This window comes from Vipera ursinii (assembly GCF_947247035.1).
Source record: "Vipera ursinii genome assembly, chromosome: 3".
Taxonomy (NCBI): Eukaryota; Metazoa; Chordata; class Lepidosauria; order Squamata; family Viperidae; genus Vipera; species Vipera ursinii.
In genome coordinates this window covers 210827327-210844433 of record NC_139516.1, presented here as the reverse complement: position 1 = coordinate 210844433, position 17107 = coordinate 210827327, and the positions used below count along the sequence as shown (strand labels likewise).

Genomic DNA, 17107 nt, shown 5'->3' with positions numbered 1-17107 from the left:
AAGGAGGAGGGACTGGATTTTGTTTCATAACCTAAAGTAGGTGATATTCTGGTTCCTGGAAAAACTGCCACAGTGGCCCAAGGATAATTTTTATTATTATTTATTTGATTTTCACCCCGGCTTTATTACTTTATCAGTGACTCCAGGCCGCAAGTGTAGCTGGTACTCCTTCCTCCTCATAATTTCTCCGCAACAACAACCCAGCGAGGTGGGTTGGGCTGCGACAAAGAGACTGGCCCAAAGTTACCTAGCTGGCTTTCACGGCTAAGGCAGGACTAGAAGTCCCGGTCTCCTGGTGATTGGCCCCAAATCAGTCGTCTTTCATGCTTAGGGTGGGACGAGAACTCATCGTCTCTTGGTGAATGGACCAAAATCACCCAGTTGGCTTTCATGTCTAGGGCAGGACTAGAACTCACCGTCTCCTGGTGACTGGCTGAAAGTCACCCAGCCTGCTTTCATGCCAAAGGAAGGACTAGAATTCACCGTCTCTTGGTGACTGGCCCAAAGTCAGCCAACCGGCTTTCATCCTAAGGGAGGACTAGAACTCATCTCTTTGTGACCGGCCCAAAGTCACCCAGCTGGCTTTCATGTCTAAGACAGAACTAGAATTCCCCGTCTCCTGGTGGCTGGTCTAAAATCACCCAGCCGGCTTTCGTGTCTAGGACAGGACTAGAACTCACCGTCTCCTGGTAATTGGGCCAAAGGCACTCAGTCAGCTTGCATACCTAAGTTGGGACTAGAACTCCCAGTCTCCTAGCGATTGGGCCAAAGTCGCTCAGGCAGCTTCCGCGCCTGAGGAAGGACTGGAACCCACCGATTCCTGGTTTCACCTTCACCATTACGCCAAGATGGCTCTCCATGGAAAGCCATCTTGGCGTAATGGTCTGGGCCAACGGCTGACTGAGTGGGCCCTGCCCGTTTCGGTCCCCACCCAGGTAGCTGCGGTGGCTGAGGGATCTGTAGGGTCTCCGAGGGAGATGTTTTGGGAATCACAGAATTTTCTAAAGGGGACGCTGAACTTCAGAGGGATCTAGAGATTTGCAGCACAGACGACGCCCAGCGGTGGCTGGCTTGTCACCCTCCCCGCTCTGAAATGCGGCTGTGGGTGAATTCCCAGGACCTCCAGGGAGCTTTCAAGAACACCACCAACCTTGCGATGTAGCGGCTGGTGACCGAGCGGCTTGCCCAGCTTGGCGGAGAATACCCAGGAGCGCCAGGCGCCGAGTCCGGCCGTGCGGCTGCGGGAGAGAAAGAGAACCGGTTCAGAGAGAGAACCCTGCCCTGAGTATCTAGGTGGGCTTTACAGGTGGCCCTCGACATACGACTGTTCATTTAGTGACCGTTCGAATGATAATCACATGACCCCGGTCGTGAATCCCTTTTTCCGGCACCCTTGTAACTACACAGGACGGTGGAGGATGCTGCGATGGTCATAAGTGTGAAAAACAGTCATGAATCCCATTTTTCAGCATCCCCCACGGTCATGGGATCAAAATCCAGATGCTCGGCCACTGACTCATATTTATGACGGTTGCAGTGCCCCAGGGTCATGTGATTATCATTACAACCGTGTCTCCCCGAAAATAAGTCCCACCCGGAAAATAAAGTCTAACGTGATTTTTTTCAGGACGTTCGTAATATAAGCCCCACCCCCCAAAATAAGCCCCAGTTAAGATGTCAGCCAGACGGAGGCATTTAGTACCGTATTTCCCCCAAAATAAGCCCCACTTAAGATCGTCAGCCAGACGGAGGCATTTAGTACCGTATTTCCCCCAAAATAAGCCCCACTTAAGATCGTCAGCCAGACGGATGCATTTAGTACCCACACATGCGTGCTAGTCGTTTCCGACTCTAGGGGCCGGTGCTCATCTCCGTTTCAAAGCCGAAGAGCCAGCGCTTGTCCGAGGACGTCTCCGTGGTCATGTGGCCGGCATGACTAGACGCCAAAGGCGCACGGAACGCTGTTACCTTCCCACCGGAGTGGTCCCTATTTTTCTATTTGCGTTTTGATGTGCTTTCGAACCGCTAGGTTGGCAGAAGCTGGGACGAGTAACAGGCGCTCACTCTGTTCTGCGGCACTCGGGATTCGACCCGCCAAACTGCCGACCTTCTGATCGACAAGCTCAGCGTCCTAACCCACTGAGCCACCGCGTCCCTAGTTAGTACCGTATTTCCTCCAAAATAAGCCCCACTTAAGATCGTCAGCCAGACGGAGGCATTTAGTACCGTATTTTCCCCAAAATAAGCCCCACTTAAGATCGTCAGCCAGACGGAGGCATTTAGTACCGTATTTTCCCCAAAATAAGCCCCACTTAAGATCATCAGCCAGACGGAGGCATTTAGTACCGTATTTCCTCCAAAATAAGCCCCACTTAAGATCGTCAGCCAGATGGAGGCATTTAGTACCGTATTTTCCCCAAAATAAGCCCCACTTAAGATCGTCAGCCAGATGGAGGCATTTAGTACCGTATTTCATCCAAAATAAGCCCCACTTAAGATCATCAGCCAGACGGAGGCATTTAGTACTGTATTTCCCCCAAATATAGGCCCTAACCTGAAAATAAGTCCTAGTGCAAGTTTTGGAGCAAAAATTAACATAAGACCCGGTCTTATTTTTGGGGAAACATGGAATCATCTTCCTAGCTGGCTTCTGTCAAGGGGGGAAAGCCAGTCTTGTGTGATTCGCTTAACAAAGGCGACCAAAAAAATAGGTGGGGAAACGGGGCAAAGCCCATTTGACAACTGCTTTCTTGAGCCACAGAAATTTGAGGCTCAGTTCGTGTTGCAGGCGAAGGACTACCTGCATATAAAGTTTGTGCAAGGCTTTTATTGCACAAGCCCAGGAACTGGCAATGCTGGGCGAACTTCAGTTCCCAGAATTCCCCAGCCGGCTTTGCTTCTATTTTTTTTCTTTTCTTTAAATGGAATTTTCGTTTCCCAGCAAGGACAGTAATGTTTTAAATCTGGAAACCTATTTATTTGAACAGGCCGGCCTGGTTTAAGGGTTTGGGGTATTTTTAATTATTTATTGTTAGGGCTTAATTAACTTCATTTTATTTTAACTTTTGTAAGTAATGCTTTTATTGCCCTGTATACCGCCCTGAGTCCTTCGGGAGAAGGGCGGTATAGAAATTCAATCAATCAATCAATCAATCAATCAATCAAAAATAAAAATAGATAGATAGATAGATAGATAGATAGATAGATAGATAGATAGATAGATAGATAGATAGATAAAAGTTGTTATTGCCCTGTATACCGCCCTGAGTCCTTCGGGAGAAGGGCGGTATAGAAATTCAATCAATCAATCAATCAATCAATCAATCAATCAATCAAAAATAAAAATAGATAGATAGATAGATAGATAGATAGATAGATAGATAGATAGATAGATAGATAGATAGATAGATAGATAAAAGTTGTTATTGCCCTGTATACCGCCCTGAGTCCTTCGGGAGAAGGGCGGTATAGAAATTCAATCAATCAATCAATCAATCAATCAATCAAAAATAAAAATAGATAGATAGATAGATAGATAGATAGATAGATAGATAGATAGATAGATAGATAGATAGATAGATAGATAGATAAAAGTTGTTATTGCCCTGTATACCGCCCTGAGTCCTTCGGGAGAAGGGTGGTATAGAAATTCAATCAATCAATCAATCAATCAATCAAAAATAAAAATAGATAGATAGATAGATAGATAGATAGATAGATAGATAGATAGATAGATAGATAAATAAAAGTTGTAAACCGATAAAAGTTTGATAGGCAGGGCAGGATTTGGGTATGGGGATGGTTAGGGTTAGGGGAATTCTGGGAGTGGAAGTCCACCTAGCTTAAAGTTGCCAAGGTTGAAAGGCACAGAATTAGAGGCTTTGATATCACTAAATTGCTCTCCATCAGTTGGTCACCAGTCCTGGCATTGGGCAAAAGTCCACCTGCAAGACAAAGGTCCAGCTGCAAAGAATCAGGGGCTGCCCTTGTTTAGTGGACACTGCTGCCCATCACCGTCTCGAGGGTGGGCAGGCCGAAAGGCAGCAGAGCCCAATCAAGATGTCAAGGCAAAGCATTACGCAAACTGTCCCTGCCTCTGTTTTATTCCCTGGCACTGATTGGTGAGCCCTGACCCCGACTCCTGCCCTATGGGCACCAGCTGGATCCAGTCCTGGCAGCTTCTCTGTCCCCCCACCCCCACCCCAACAGGTCTTTGCTTCTGTCAATCTCAACCAGGTGTCTTTAACCAGGTATGAAGTGTTACTCCGTCATCCCTCTTTCCCCCAGTTGCAGAGACGGGTGGGAAGTGTTGAGACAAACAGAAACAAAAATGTTGATTTATGCCCACCCCGGACAACTTAAATGGCCGGCGTCAATAAAGAACGAAACCGCTCAGACGCCACCGCAGCAGTAATTCCAATTTAAACCACAAAACGAAAACAGCAGACAAAGGAACTGCAACACAAGTTGTCTCGAGAGGATGCTCTGAGCAGCTCTTAAATCAGATCCCACCGGTGGTCTACCTGCTCAGCCCCCCCTCCACACACACAGTGGCCTGTGAAAGAGGTCTCAGACAGGTGAGGCATCCCACACCTAAGTCCATCTAAGGCTTCCAGAACCTGCATCTCCCTTGGCAGAACCCACTGGGCCAAGTGGACAATCACTTCAATATGAGCCAGCCATGTGCTGCAGCTGCCAAAAAGGCCAACACGGTGCTAGGCTGCATTAACAGAGCGATAGAATCAAGATCAAGTGAAGTACTAATACCACTTTACAATGCCTTGGTAAGGCCACACCTGGAATACTGCATCCAGTTTTGGTCACCACGATGTAAAAAAGATGTTGAGACTCTAGAAAGAGTACAGAGAAGAGCAACCAAGATGATTAGGGGGCTGGAGGCTAAAACATATAGGGAACGGTTGCTGGAATTGGGTATGTGTAGTTTAATGAAGAGAAGGATGAGGGTTGACATGATAGCAGTCTTCCAGTATCTCAGGGGCTGCCCCAAAGAAGAGGGAACCAAGCTCTTCTCCAAAGCACCTGAAGGCAGGACAAGAAGCAACGGATGGAAACTAATCAAAGAGAGAAGCAACCTAGAACTAAGGAGAAACTTCCTGACAGAACAATTAACCAGTGGAACAACCTGCCTGCAGAAGCGGTGAATGCTCCAACACTGGAAGTTTTTAAGAAGAGACTAGACAGCCATTTGCCTGAAATGGTACAGGGTTTCCTGCCTGAGCAGGGGGTTGGACTAGATCAGGGGTCAGCAACCTGAAACAGTGAAAGAGCCACTCGGAACCGGTTCCCTCACCAAAGGAAAAACTGGGAGCCGCAAAAAATGTGTGTACATGTGCGTACATGCGCGCATGCGCAGAACAGGGTTTGACTGAAGAGTGGAGCCAAGGCGAGATATGCACCTACCCTGCATATTTGAATTGATTGGTTGAACTTTTTTAGTCCCACTTTTTTTTTTTTGGACTGCACATGGCAGAGGACTGGGAGCCGCAGGAGACGGCTGAAAGAGCCGCATGTGGCTCCGGAGCCGCGGGTTGCAGACCTGTGGACTAGATGACCTCCAAGGTCCCTTCCAACTTGATGATGATGATGGTTGCTAGATCCACTCCCAAACCGACTTTGTAAATTCATGAACTCAGAAGAACGAAGCAAAGCATTCAGTGGGGTCCTGCCAGTCCTGAGAGACCCCTCCCCATGAGCTGGGATTCTCCCTCCATCGCGGGACTTAAAGGATTGGCTCCCTTGTTGCTCTAATGGCCAGCTCAGCCTTCCCCAACCAGAAGGACATCAATACCAAAAAAAAAGGGAGGGGGGGAAGGGAGGGAAGGAAGGAAGGAAGGAAGGAAGGAAGGAAGGAAGGAAGGAAGGAAGGAAGGAAGGAGATTATGGAGGGAGGAAGGAAGGAAGGAAAGAAGGAAGGAGATTATGGACGATGGCTGGAAGGAAGGAAGGAAAGAAGGAAGGAAGGAAGGAAGGAAGGAAGGAAGGAAGGAAGGAAGGAAGGAAGGAAGGAAGGAAAGAAGGAAGGAAGATAGGAAGGAAGGGTGGGAGGGAGGGAGGGAGGGAGGGAGGGAGGGAGGGAGGGAGGAAGACCACCAATGACCTCACAGTCCTACAATCCTCTTCTGCAGCTTTTATTTGGAAGTCTTTGGTCCCTGAATCCTGGCCAAATCCCCAACAGTTTTAGGGCTCCCCTGCTGGAGGGGGGACGGGAGGCCCCTGTGATTCCTGCGGTGTCCCCCTGCCCACCTGGTGCGATGGGAGTTCCTGCGCCCTCGGCCGAGATGCGCTCCGGAGCGCTCCGGGTGGGGCGAGCATCCCTCCGTCGCTCGCTCGCCTGCCAGGCCGGCAGCCTTCCCGAGTGAGCGAGTGGAATTTGATAGCGCGTCAACCGGCGCTCCCTTCACCGGGGCTGTCACGCGCCCGACTGGTGCCGGCACAGCCCCATCTGTTCCCTGTGCAAACACAGCATGGGTGGGCTTCCCTCCAACGGGTGTGTGCAGGTGTGTGTGTGTGTGTTTGTCTCTCAGCAGCAGAGGAACCTGCAGAATCCAGCTTGGGGGTGGGGGGCAAAGCAAAAGCCGCAGGGGCTACAGAGACAGGAGAAACCCCCCCCCCTTGCTAAAGTCCATGGGAAAGACCGCAGCGTCCAGGCTGGCGGCTGCTTGTTCCATGGCGAGAAGAAAAGGCCTTTGCGGTGGGAATTTCGGCACCAGGCGCCAGGCGCCGCTGACGCCTGCCGGAGTTAAAAAAAAATGCACATCCGCCGACTTGTTTGGGGGGAAAGGGGTGAAGCCAAAGATACAAAAGGGGAAGAGGGACGGTGTTAAAACCTTCCCAAGGGCGGCAGGCAGCACTCAGCAGTCCGCGGGTCTGTTACAAAAACCTACGTTTTGGCCCATTTTACGACCTTCCTTGCTACCGTTGCTAAGCGAACCGCTGCAAGTTCTTAAATTGTTAAGCGAACCTTATTTATTTATTTATTTATTTTATTAAATTTTTTTATACCGCCCTTCTCCCGAAGGACTCAGGGCGGTTGTACAGGGCAATAAATATCAAAATATAAATACAAAAGTTAAAAAAGAAGTTAAAAAGAATTAAATAATCACGCCCAATATAATACAATAATTAAAAAATATGTTAAAATTAAATCCAACCCTAAACCCATCAAACCAGGCCAGATTGTTCAAATAGGTAAGTTTTTAAATCTGGCTTCCCCCTTAACGACTTTGCTGGTCAGGAGGTCGCAAAAGGGAATCACGTCCGGGCCCCCACCCCCGTCATAAATACGAGTCAGTTGCCGAGCGTCCAAAGTTTGATCACGTGACCAGGTGGGGGGGAAGGTGCAACGGTTGTTAATTGTGAAAAACGATCCTAAGTTGCTTGCTTTCAGGGCTGTCGTCACTCTTAACGGTCACTAAATGGGTAGATGTAAGTTGAGGACTACGTGCACTGAGAACAGCGGCTTGTGGCTTAGTGCGATGTGTGTAACGGGTCGATGGTGGGTTGAAAGAAGGATTCCCTGTGCCAAACAATTCCATCGGAGTTTGGGCGATTGTAAGACACACAAATAATAATTGCAGTGACTTGATTTATACAGAAAGCAAGTTTTGTGCACCACACACTCTGTGTGTTCGACGTTTGTGGGTCCTCCCACCTCCCCTGTGCAGAAGGAGGAACAGGCCCGTCTTTAGGGTGGAAGGTGGGGCATTTAGCAATAGAACTGACAGTTGCTCAGCGAGTCACACGGCCGTTAAGTTGAATTCGGCTTCCCTCACTGACTTTGCTGCTCAGGAGGTCGCAAAAGGGGATTACATCACACACACACAGACACTGCAACCGTTGTAAGTCCATTCCAGTTGCCAAGCATCCGAAGTTTCATCATGTGACCATGGGGGATGCTGCAATGGTTGTTAAGTCTGGAAAATGGTCATGTGTCACTTTATTCAGGACAAGTTGGCCATGGCGAGTTGGCCATTGTAAGTTGTCAATTGTGAGTTGGCCATTGTAAGTTGGCCCTTGTTAAGTTGCCAATTATGAGTTGGCCAGGGCAAGTTGGCCATGGCAGTTGGCCATTGTGAGTTGCCCATTGTGAGTTGGTCCTTGTAAGTTGCCAATTGTGAGTTGCCCATTGTGAGTTGCCAATTGTGAGTTGGCCAGGGCAAGTTGCCCATTGTGAGTTGGCCATTGTAACTTTGGTCACTAAATAAACAATTGTTAAGACGAGGATAGACTGTATTTGGGGGGAAATTACGAGCACTTACGAGCACAATTGACCTCAAAATTTCTGTTGCTAAGCAAGACGGTCGTTAAGCGAGTCTTAAGCCCTGTCTTTCACGCTTTCTTGCCACGGGAATGCATGAAGGCACTTCAAAGTTAGGATGGGGAACGAGAAGAGAAAACAGGACATTTGATGTTCGGTGGACACAAGAGAAAAAAAACAAACCCCCCCCCAAAAAAATTCCGGATTTAAATCCATTCCACGATTCAGAGGATTATAAAGAGGAAGGTGCAATTGAAGGCAAGGTTTTTTTTATTTTTATTTTGGGATGAATGGACAAACGCTCGGAACCAAGTAACAAAAAAAAATTTTTTTTGTTTTCGTACGCGACAACTGCGGCGAGATTATTGCGTGCGCGAACGATGGAAAGAGTTGGCTCTGCCCACAACGGCTGGCGAAAGAGGACGGGATTTGCTGAGACGGCAAAATTGTCTTCCTTGATCAGACAAAAGATATTACGTACGCTTATTGCTGACTGGAAAGCCCTCCTAGGCTATTTTGCGTGAAATGGGGGGGGAGAAATATGATTTACGGTTGGGATGATGAGAGAGGATAGATCGCAGACAGGAGAGCGGAACGCGGTAACCACGGAGTAAGAAGTGAACTTGTAGTTATAACTACATCTTTTCCTTTCCTTTCCTATTTTAATTTCCCACCTACCCACCCCTTCCTTTCTTTCGCCTTTAGCTCTCCCTTTGATTTCTCTCTTTTGTCTTACTTTATACCGTATTAGTTGGCGCTCGTTTTTAACAGGCGTTGCAAGTATTTGCATTTGATCGCTTCGGACGAACGTCTGCAAAAGGGCATATTTAACGCTGCCTGGTATAATAAGTGCAGCCCCCGGACACAGCGATCCTAAACCCATCCGGTGGGTGCCAGGGAGGCTGACTTTGCCAAGCAGACTTCGTGGAAACAGCAGGGGACAATCTTGGCTCTTGGAAACATAGGTTCCCAGGACTGACAGATTTGTGCTCAAAGCATCCCGCTGGATCCTCGGGGTCGGTTGATGCAACCGATGCTCCACGGTGCCCTTGGCAGGCGATCCGGAGGACTCGGCTGACGGGGCCGAGGAGCATCGAACCTAAATGAAACCAAAACCAAAAAGAAGAGAGGTCGGGGTGGGGGGGTCTCAACTTATTTTCCAAGCACCTGAAGGCAGGACGAGAACTTATCCAGGAGAAAAGCCATCTGGAATTAAGGAGAAACTTCCTGACGGTGAGAAACAAAGAATCAGTGGAAGAGAAGGTGCCTTCAGACGTGGTGGGAGGTTTTCAAGAAGAAACTGGACAGCCATTTCTTTGAAATGGTATAGGGCAGACATGTCAAACACAAGGCCCGGGGCCCGGATCCAGCCCACGAAGTGGTTTCATGCGGCCCGCGAAGCCATCCTGGAAACAGGGAGGGAACGGCCCCGACTGCCTTGGCCCTGGCCCAGAGACCCTCAGATCTGTCCCACTCCTGCCCAGGCCCCCATAGGCACCCTTGATGCCAACGATGTAGAGCTGGCCACGCCCACCCAGTAGGCCATACGCACTCTAGCCACGCCCACCCAGTAGGCCACGCCCACCCTGGACACACCCACCCGGCCCCCTGAGAGCAACCGCAATGCTGATGCGGCCCTCCATGAAATTGAGTTCGACAGCCCTGGTCTAGGCTCTCCTGCTTGAGAAGGGGGTTGGGCTAGATGACCTCCAAGGTCCCTTCCAATTCTGATATTCTGCAAGGGTCTCCTGCTTGAGCAGGGGGTTGGACTAGAAGACCTCCAAGGTCCCTTCCAGCTCTGTTTTGATTGACTGACAGTGCCAGTGATGTGTCAAACCTTTGCTGTCATATGTCAACCACATTTAGAAACAGGAAACTGATGGCAGAAAAAGACTTCTTTGAGGCAAACCCTGGGAACACGGCAATTCTGTCCCCCCTCGTCCTTCTCTTCGTTAGACTAGTACCACTGATAAATAATAAAAAATAATAATAAAGTTGGAAGGGACCTTAGAGGTCATTTAGTCCAACTCCCTGTTCAGGCAGGAAACCCTATACCATTTCAGACAAATGGATGTCCAGTCTCTTCTTAAAAACTTCCAGTGTTGGAGCATTCACAGCTTCTGGAGGCAGGTTGTTCCACTGGTTAATTGTTCCCACTTTCAGGAAATTTCTCCTTAGTTCCAGGTTGCTTCTCTCCTTGATGAGTTTCCCTCCGTTGCTTCTTCTCCTGCCTTCAGGCGCTTTGGAGAACAGCTTGACTCCCTCTTCTTTGGGGCAGCCCCTGAGAGATACTGGAACGCTGCTATCATGTCCCCCCTCGTCCTTCTCTTCGCTAAACTACACATTCCCAATTCCAGCAACCGTTCCCTGTATGTTTTAGCCTCCAGTCCCCCAATCATCTTTGTTGCTCTTCTCTGCCCTCTTTCCAGACTCTCAGCATCTTTTTTTTACATCCTGGTGACCAAAACTGGATGCAGGATTCCAAGGGTGGCCTTACCAAGGCCTTGTAAAGTGATATTAACCCTTCACCTGATCTTGACTCCTTGGAGAACCCCACAGTGACTGGCTGGGAGACATTCGGCTCCAGCGTTTGGCAATGCAGCCACACTTTTTCCTGTGGTCTTTTCAGAGCCCAAAGTCTACATGTCTCGCATGAGCCACGGATGCAGAGGGAGGGAGGGAGGCCTGCCAATCATGCAAAGGTAACCACAGGTGATCTCACTAATGCAACTACACCCAACATAGGCCAACAGAAGAGAATATTTCTAGTTCAAGGTTGAACTGTGGAGTCCTGGGTGCTCTCTGAGCTTGGCTGTTTTCTTGCAAGCATTTCATGACCCAACTAGGTAACGTCATCAGTTCTAGAAGGGAGTTAGGTTTGTGGAGAGGAGGAGGAGAACTGGGGGAGAAAGAGGACAAGGGGAGGAGGAGGAGGAAGAGGAAGAGAACGGGGGAGGAGGAGGAGGAGGAGGACAAGGGGAGGAGGAGGAGGAGGAGGAGGAGGAGGAAAGGACTGTGGGGTCCTGGGTGCTGTCTGAGTTTGGCTGTTTTCTTGCAGACATTTCATGACCCAACTAGGTAACGTCATCAGTTCTAGAAGGGGGGGGGGGGGTTGGAGAGGAGGAGGAAGAGGGAAAGGAGGAGGAAGAAGAGGAAGGAGAGGAGGACTGCAGAGTTCTTGATGCTCTCCAAGCTTGGTGATTTTCTTGCAGGCATTTCATTGCCCAACTAGGTAACATCATCTGTGCTAGAAGGGAGTTAGGTTTGTGGAGAGGAGGAGGAGGAGGAAGAGGAGAACATGGGGAGGAGGAGGAGGAGGGCTTTCACACACACACCCCAAGCGGCATTATTACAAAGTCAGCTTAATTGCCCCCAACAATCTGGGTCCTCATTTTACCTACCTGGGAAGGATGGAAGGCTGAGTCAACCTTGAGCCTGGTGGGACTCGAACCTGCACTCATTGCAGGCAGCTGGTGTTACTTAAGGAGGCATCAGCCCACTGCTCCACCAAGGCTGTGGGGTCCTTGATGCTCTCTGAGCTGGGTGGTTTCCTTGCAGACATTTCATGACCCAACTAGGTAACATCATCTGTGCTAGAAGGGAGTTAGGTTTGTGGAAAGGAGGAGGAGGTGAACAGGGTTTTGCTTCTCACTCTTTGCCCTTGAAAAGAGCTGCCTTAGCTAAGGTAGCTTCGCAGCAGGCACACAGACCCACAAACACACAGACAGACGCACATCCAGGGCACCCCTACTTTCCCATTCCACAAGCGTGTGGCGCTGAACCCAACACTTTGGAGCGCTGCGCACGGGGGAAGATTTATTTCTTTAATTGTTGCTCATCAGCCTTCTAGCCAATCAGCACCAGAGAGTACCTGCTGTGTGCGTGTGTGTGTTTTCATTCTTGATGGCTGGGGGCTGCCACCCACCCACCCACCCCTCGGAAGGCAAAAAAAGGATTTTCCCCGGTAGCGCAGTTAGCGATCCACCAAGCCTAACCACCCCCACCCCCACTGCGGCTGCTTCCCCCCCCCAGCATTTCCTTCTCCCTTCTGCCCCCAACTGGGGTTCCCTCGGGGGGCTCCTCAGGGGCTGAAACGTCTTCTGGGGGGGGACCTTCAACGCCCCACAAATCGCCTGCCTCTTGAAAGGGGCGATTGTGGCTGGAAAGCAGGAGGTCGCCCAATTTAATCACTCCGTTTTTCCTTCCCAATCGTGGCGGGAACCTTGTTGAGTTGCAGCCGGCAAGGCGAGGAGGGGGACCTGGGGTGCCCCCACCAGTTGGGGAGAGGGACGGGGGGGGGTTCCGTGCATTTCGCTTCTCTGACTCCCTGACACCTTGGAAGCGGCTGCCGAAAATAAGGAGCCGTTTCATACATCAGGACTCCCCAGGCAGAGATGAAGGTGGAAGGTCAAGAGCGGAAGGAGGGGGGGGCGGCGCCGGGCACCGGTGGGCTTTTGTGCCACAGATAAGTGGAGCAGGCAGACGTTTGGGCAAATCGGCCGGCCCACGCCAGAAGTCAGCAGCGGCAGAAAAAACAGCAGCGTGCTAGAGCAAGCAATTCGCTTCTGACCATTACCTGGTTTGCCAGGGAAGGAACAAAACCTCCAACGTGGTCAGAATAACAGAGCTGGAAGGGGCCCTGGAGGTCTTCTAGTCCAGCCCCCTGACCAAGCAGGAGAACCTTGCAGAGTAACAGGGTTGGAAGGGGCCTTGGAGGTCATCTAGTCCAGCCCCCTGATCAAGCAGGAGACCCTTGCAGAATAACAGAGTTGGAAGGGGCCTTGGAGGTCTTCTAGTCCATCCCCCTGATCAAGCAGGAGACCTTTGCAAAGTAACAGAGTTGGAAGGAACCTTGGAGGTCATCTAGTCCAGCCCCAGCTCAAGCAGGAGACCCTTGCAGAAAAACAGAGTTGGAAGGGACCTTGGAGGTCATCTAGTCCAGCCCCCTGATCAAGCAGGATACCCTTGCAGAAAAACAGAGTTGGAAGGGACCCTGGAGGTCATCTAGTCCAGCCCCCTGCCCAAGCAGGAGACCCTTGCAGAATAACAGAGTTGGAAGGGGCCTTGGAGGTCATCTAGTCCAGCCCCCTGATCAAGCAGAAGACCCTTGCAGAATAACAGAGTTGGAAGGGACCTTGGAGGTCTTCTAGTCCAGCCCCCTGATCAAGCGGGAGACCCTTGCAGAGTAACAGGGTTGGAAGGGACCTTGGAGGTCATCTAGTCCAGCCCCCTGATCAAGCAGGAGACCCTTGCAGAAAAACAGAGTTGGAAGGGGCCTTGGAGGTCTTCTAGTCCAGCCCCCTGATCAAGCAGGAGACCCTTGCAGAAAAACAGAGTTGGAAGGGGCCTTGGAGGTCATCTAGTCCAGCCCCCTGATCAAGCACGAGACCCTTGCAGAAAAACAGAGTTGGAAGGGACCTTGGAGGTCCTCTAGTCCAGCCCCCTGCTCAAGCAGGAGACCCTACACCATTTCTGACAGATGCAGGAGACCCTATGCCATGGCTGTCCAACCTTGGCAACTTTAAGCCTTGTGGACTTCAACTCCCAGAAGTCCCCAGCTAGCACAGCTTCCGGGAGAATTTTGGGAGGTGAAGTCCACCTCTCTTAAAATTGTAGACAACACTGACTCACAGGAAGCTAGGATCATGGGATCCCAGCGTTAAAAGAGAGTGGACAATTTTTTCACCCTGTGGCTAATTCTATCACCCTCTACCCGCAAAATCACCTCGGGTCTTTTGAAGCATCAGAATTATGCAGTGATCAGAATTACACATCACATTACAGCCGCCGCCAAAAAAGCCAACACAATCCCAGGCTGCATAAACAGAGGCAGAGAATCAAGATCACGCAAAGTATTAGTACCGCTTTATAAAACCCTAGTGAGGCCACACCTGGAATGCTGCAGCCAGTTTTGGTCACCATATCACAAAAAAGGATGTTGAGAGTTTAGAAAAAATTCAGAGAGGAGCAACTAAGATGATCCAAGGCCTGGAGACTAAAACATACGAAGAACGGCTGCGGGACTTGGGTTTGGCTAGTCTAAAGAAAAGAAGAAATAGGGCAGACATGATAGCAGCATTCCAGTATCTGAGGGGCTGCCCCAAAGAAGAGGGGGTCCACCTATTCTCCAAAACACCAGATGGAAGGATGAGAAACAATGGTTGGAAACTAATCAAAGAGAGAAGCAACCTGGATTTAAGGAGAAACTTCCTGACAGTGAGGACAGTCAACCAGTGAAACAGCTTGCCACCAGAAATCCTGGGTGCTCCGTCACTGGAGATTTTAAAGAAGAGACTGGACAGTCACTTGTCTGAGATGGTATAGGACCTCCTGCTTGAGCAGGGGGCTGGACTAGAAGACCTCCAAGGTCCCTTCCAGCTCCTATTCTATTCTATTCTATTCTATTCTATTCTATTCTATTCTATTCTATTCTATTCTATTCTATTCTATTCTATTCTATTCTATTCTATTCTATTCTATTCCTACTCTACTCTACTCTACTCTACTCTACTCTACTCTACTCTACTCTACTCTATTCTCCCTGCATTTCAATGTTAGCCATTTGGTTTTCAAGCCTGGCACAATATGTAGCTTCCCAACAGCTTCCGAAATTCTGAGCCTCCAAATTGCCAATAAGAGAATCCAGTCTTTGATTAGAAAAATCAACTGAATGGGGGATAAAAGAGCCCAACCACTTTCTGCCATCCAAATTAAAAAAAAGGGGGGGGGAGGGCCTTAAGCTTGAAGTCCTTTGCTAGCATCGGAGGGAAGAAGACTTCGCGTAACCGGCAGACCCCTTCCAACGGTTTTTTTTACACGGTTTCAATCAAGCCCCGTTCAAGGAAGTCGGATCTCCGGCAGAGAGAAAACCCTGATTGAATTTTGAATTTTGGAAATTGGCAAGCGGGCTCTTTGGCGGCTGCTGCTGCCGGAGAGGCCAATCTGCTTTTGCGGTGGCGACGGTTTTTAATTCGAGGGACGGTGTCAGGGACCCCAACCTCGGCCTCCTCCGTCTCCCCGGGAGCCTCGTGCGTCCACGTCTGCCACTCTTCGCAGCCGGAGGCTGACGGTGGACAAGCTCCGAGAAGGGAACTCGTTTCCTTCCCCTTTGCAGAGATGAATGGCTTGCTTGATCAGTTCTGGCAGCCTCGTGATTGGCCGCCGGTATTGCAAAAGGTTTGGACGGAGGGACAACCTGGACCACAATCCCCCACCGCCGGTGCAGGCGACTAAAAAGCAGGTGTCGGGGCTAAATTCTTCTCTTCCCCACCCCCCCTCTTTCCGGAAGCCGGCAACATTGGCTGTATCATTGGCTGTGGGAATCTTTTCAAGAGGAGTTCAGCTTTCTTTCCTAAAAAAAATTCCAGGCGCCAGGCAAGGATGTCTGTTTTTTTCTATTTGCACGGCGTTTTTATAAAAACCTACATTCGGGGCTGAATCGGACGGGCCCCGTTCTTACGGCGTTCGTTCCCTGGCTGCAGTTCTACCGCTTTGCTGAAAATCTGTTTTAATTCTTTCTTTCTTTCTTTCTCTTTCTTTCTTTCTTTCTTCTTTCTTTCTTTCTTTCTTTCTCTTTCTTTCTTTCTTCCTTCTTTCTTTTCCTTCCTTCCTTCCTTCCTTCCTTCTTTCTCTTCCTTCCTTCCTTCTTTCTCTTTCTTTCTTTCTTTCTTTCTCTCTTTCTTTCTTTCTTTCTCTTTCTTTCTCTTTCTTTCTCTTTCTTTCTTTCTTTTTTCTTTCTTCTTTCTTTCTTTCTTTCTTTCTTTCTTTCTTTCTTTCTTTCTTTCTTTCTTTCTTTCTTTCTTTCTTTCTTTCTTTCTTTCTTTCTTTCTCTGTCCCAGTTTGGAATAAGTGGGTGTAGGAAAGGGGTCTCTGAATGAACGTCATGGTTTGCACGTTTTGAGAAGCCAACTGGAAACTGGGGTTCGATGCTGCACCATTGGCACCCAGACGATCCCAGTTGGGAGTGCCAGCTGCAGCGGGATAAACCAGATGTTCCATGAGCACCACTGAGTGAGCGTTGTCTCCACTAAGGGCCACTTCCAGGCAAAGCGGATTCTCCAAAATTACGAAGACCCAAAAGACCCAACTTTCATCCTTTACAAGGATGTGTTCCAATATTTGAGGGGCTGCCCCAAAGAAGAGGAGGGGGGGTCAAGCTATTCTCCAAAGCGCCAGAGAGCAGGACAAGAAATAATGGATGGAAACTAATCAAGGAGAGAAGCAACCTGGAACTAATTTCCTGACAGTGAGGACAATTAACCAGTGGAACAGCTTGCCACCAGAAGTTGTGCGTGCTCCATCAAACTGGAGGCTTTTAAGAGGGAATTGGACAGCCATTTGTCCAGAATTGCCTAGAGCTTCCTGCTTGAGCAGGGGTTGGACTAGAAGACCTCCCAGGTCCCTTCTAATTTTGTTATTCTGTTATTGTCAAAACTGTCAAAGTGTCAGCCATGTAGCTTGAGTAATAATACACAGATGGGGGAGGGCTTTGACTGTATGATGATAGCCACCACCATTTTCTCTCTCTCTCTCTCTCCCTTTCTCTCCCTTTCTCTCCCTTTCTCTCTCTCTCTCTCTCTCTCTCTCTCTCTCTCTCTCTCTCTCTCTCTCTCTCTCTCTCTCTCTCTCACACACACACACACACACACACACACACAAGCAAAACAACGCAACAAACAGTTGGAGAAAGAGTTGGGAGGAAGTTTGAACTAAGGGATGAAAGTTTATCAAAAAAATCTGCAGACGTTGTGGGTGCTCCATCGCTGGAGGTTTTCCAGCGAACATTGGAGAGACATTTACACTATCGATACTCCTACCTTGGGAAGGGGG

At 49.3% G+C, this 17107-nt stretch overlaps 1 protein-coding gene across 2 annotated transcripts in view; it reads right to left on the bottom strand.

The window, feature by feature from the left end:
- The window catches only part of ZC3H3 (zinc finger CCCH-type containing 3), a 204526-nt gene that overhangs the window by 60792 nt on the left and 126627 nt on the right, over positions 1-17107 (bottom strand). For both annotated transcript variants that reach the window (XM_083360057.1, XM_083360058.1), the window contains exon 6: positions 1151-1238. In XM_083360057.1, coding sequence (XP_083216183.1) covers positions 1151-1238 — 88 coding nt within the window. The remainder of the gene's footprint in view (positions 1-1150; positions 1239-17107) is intronic.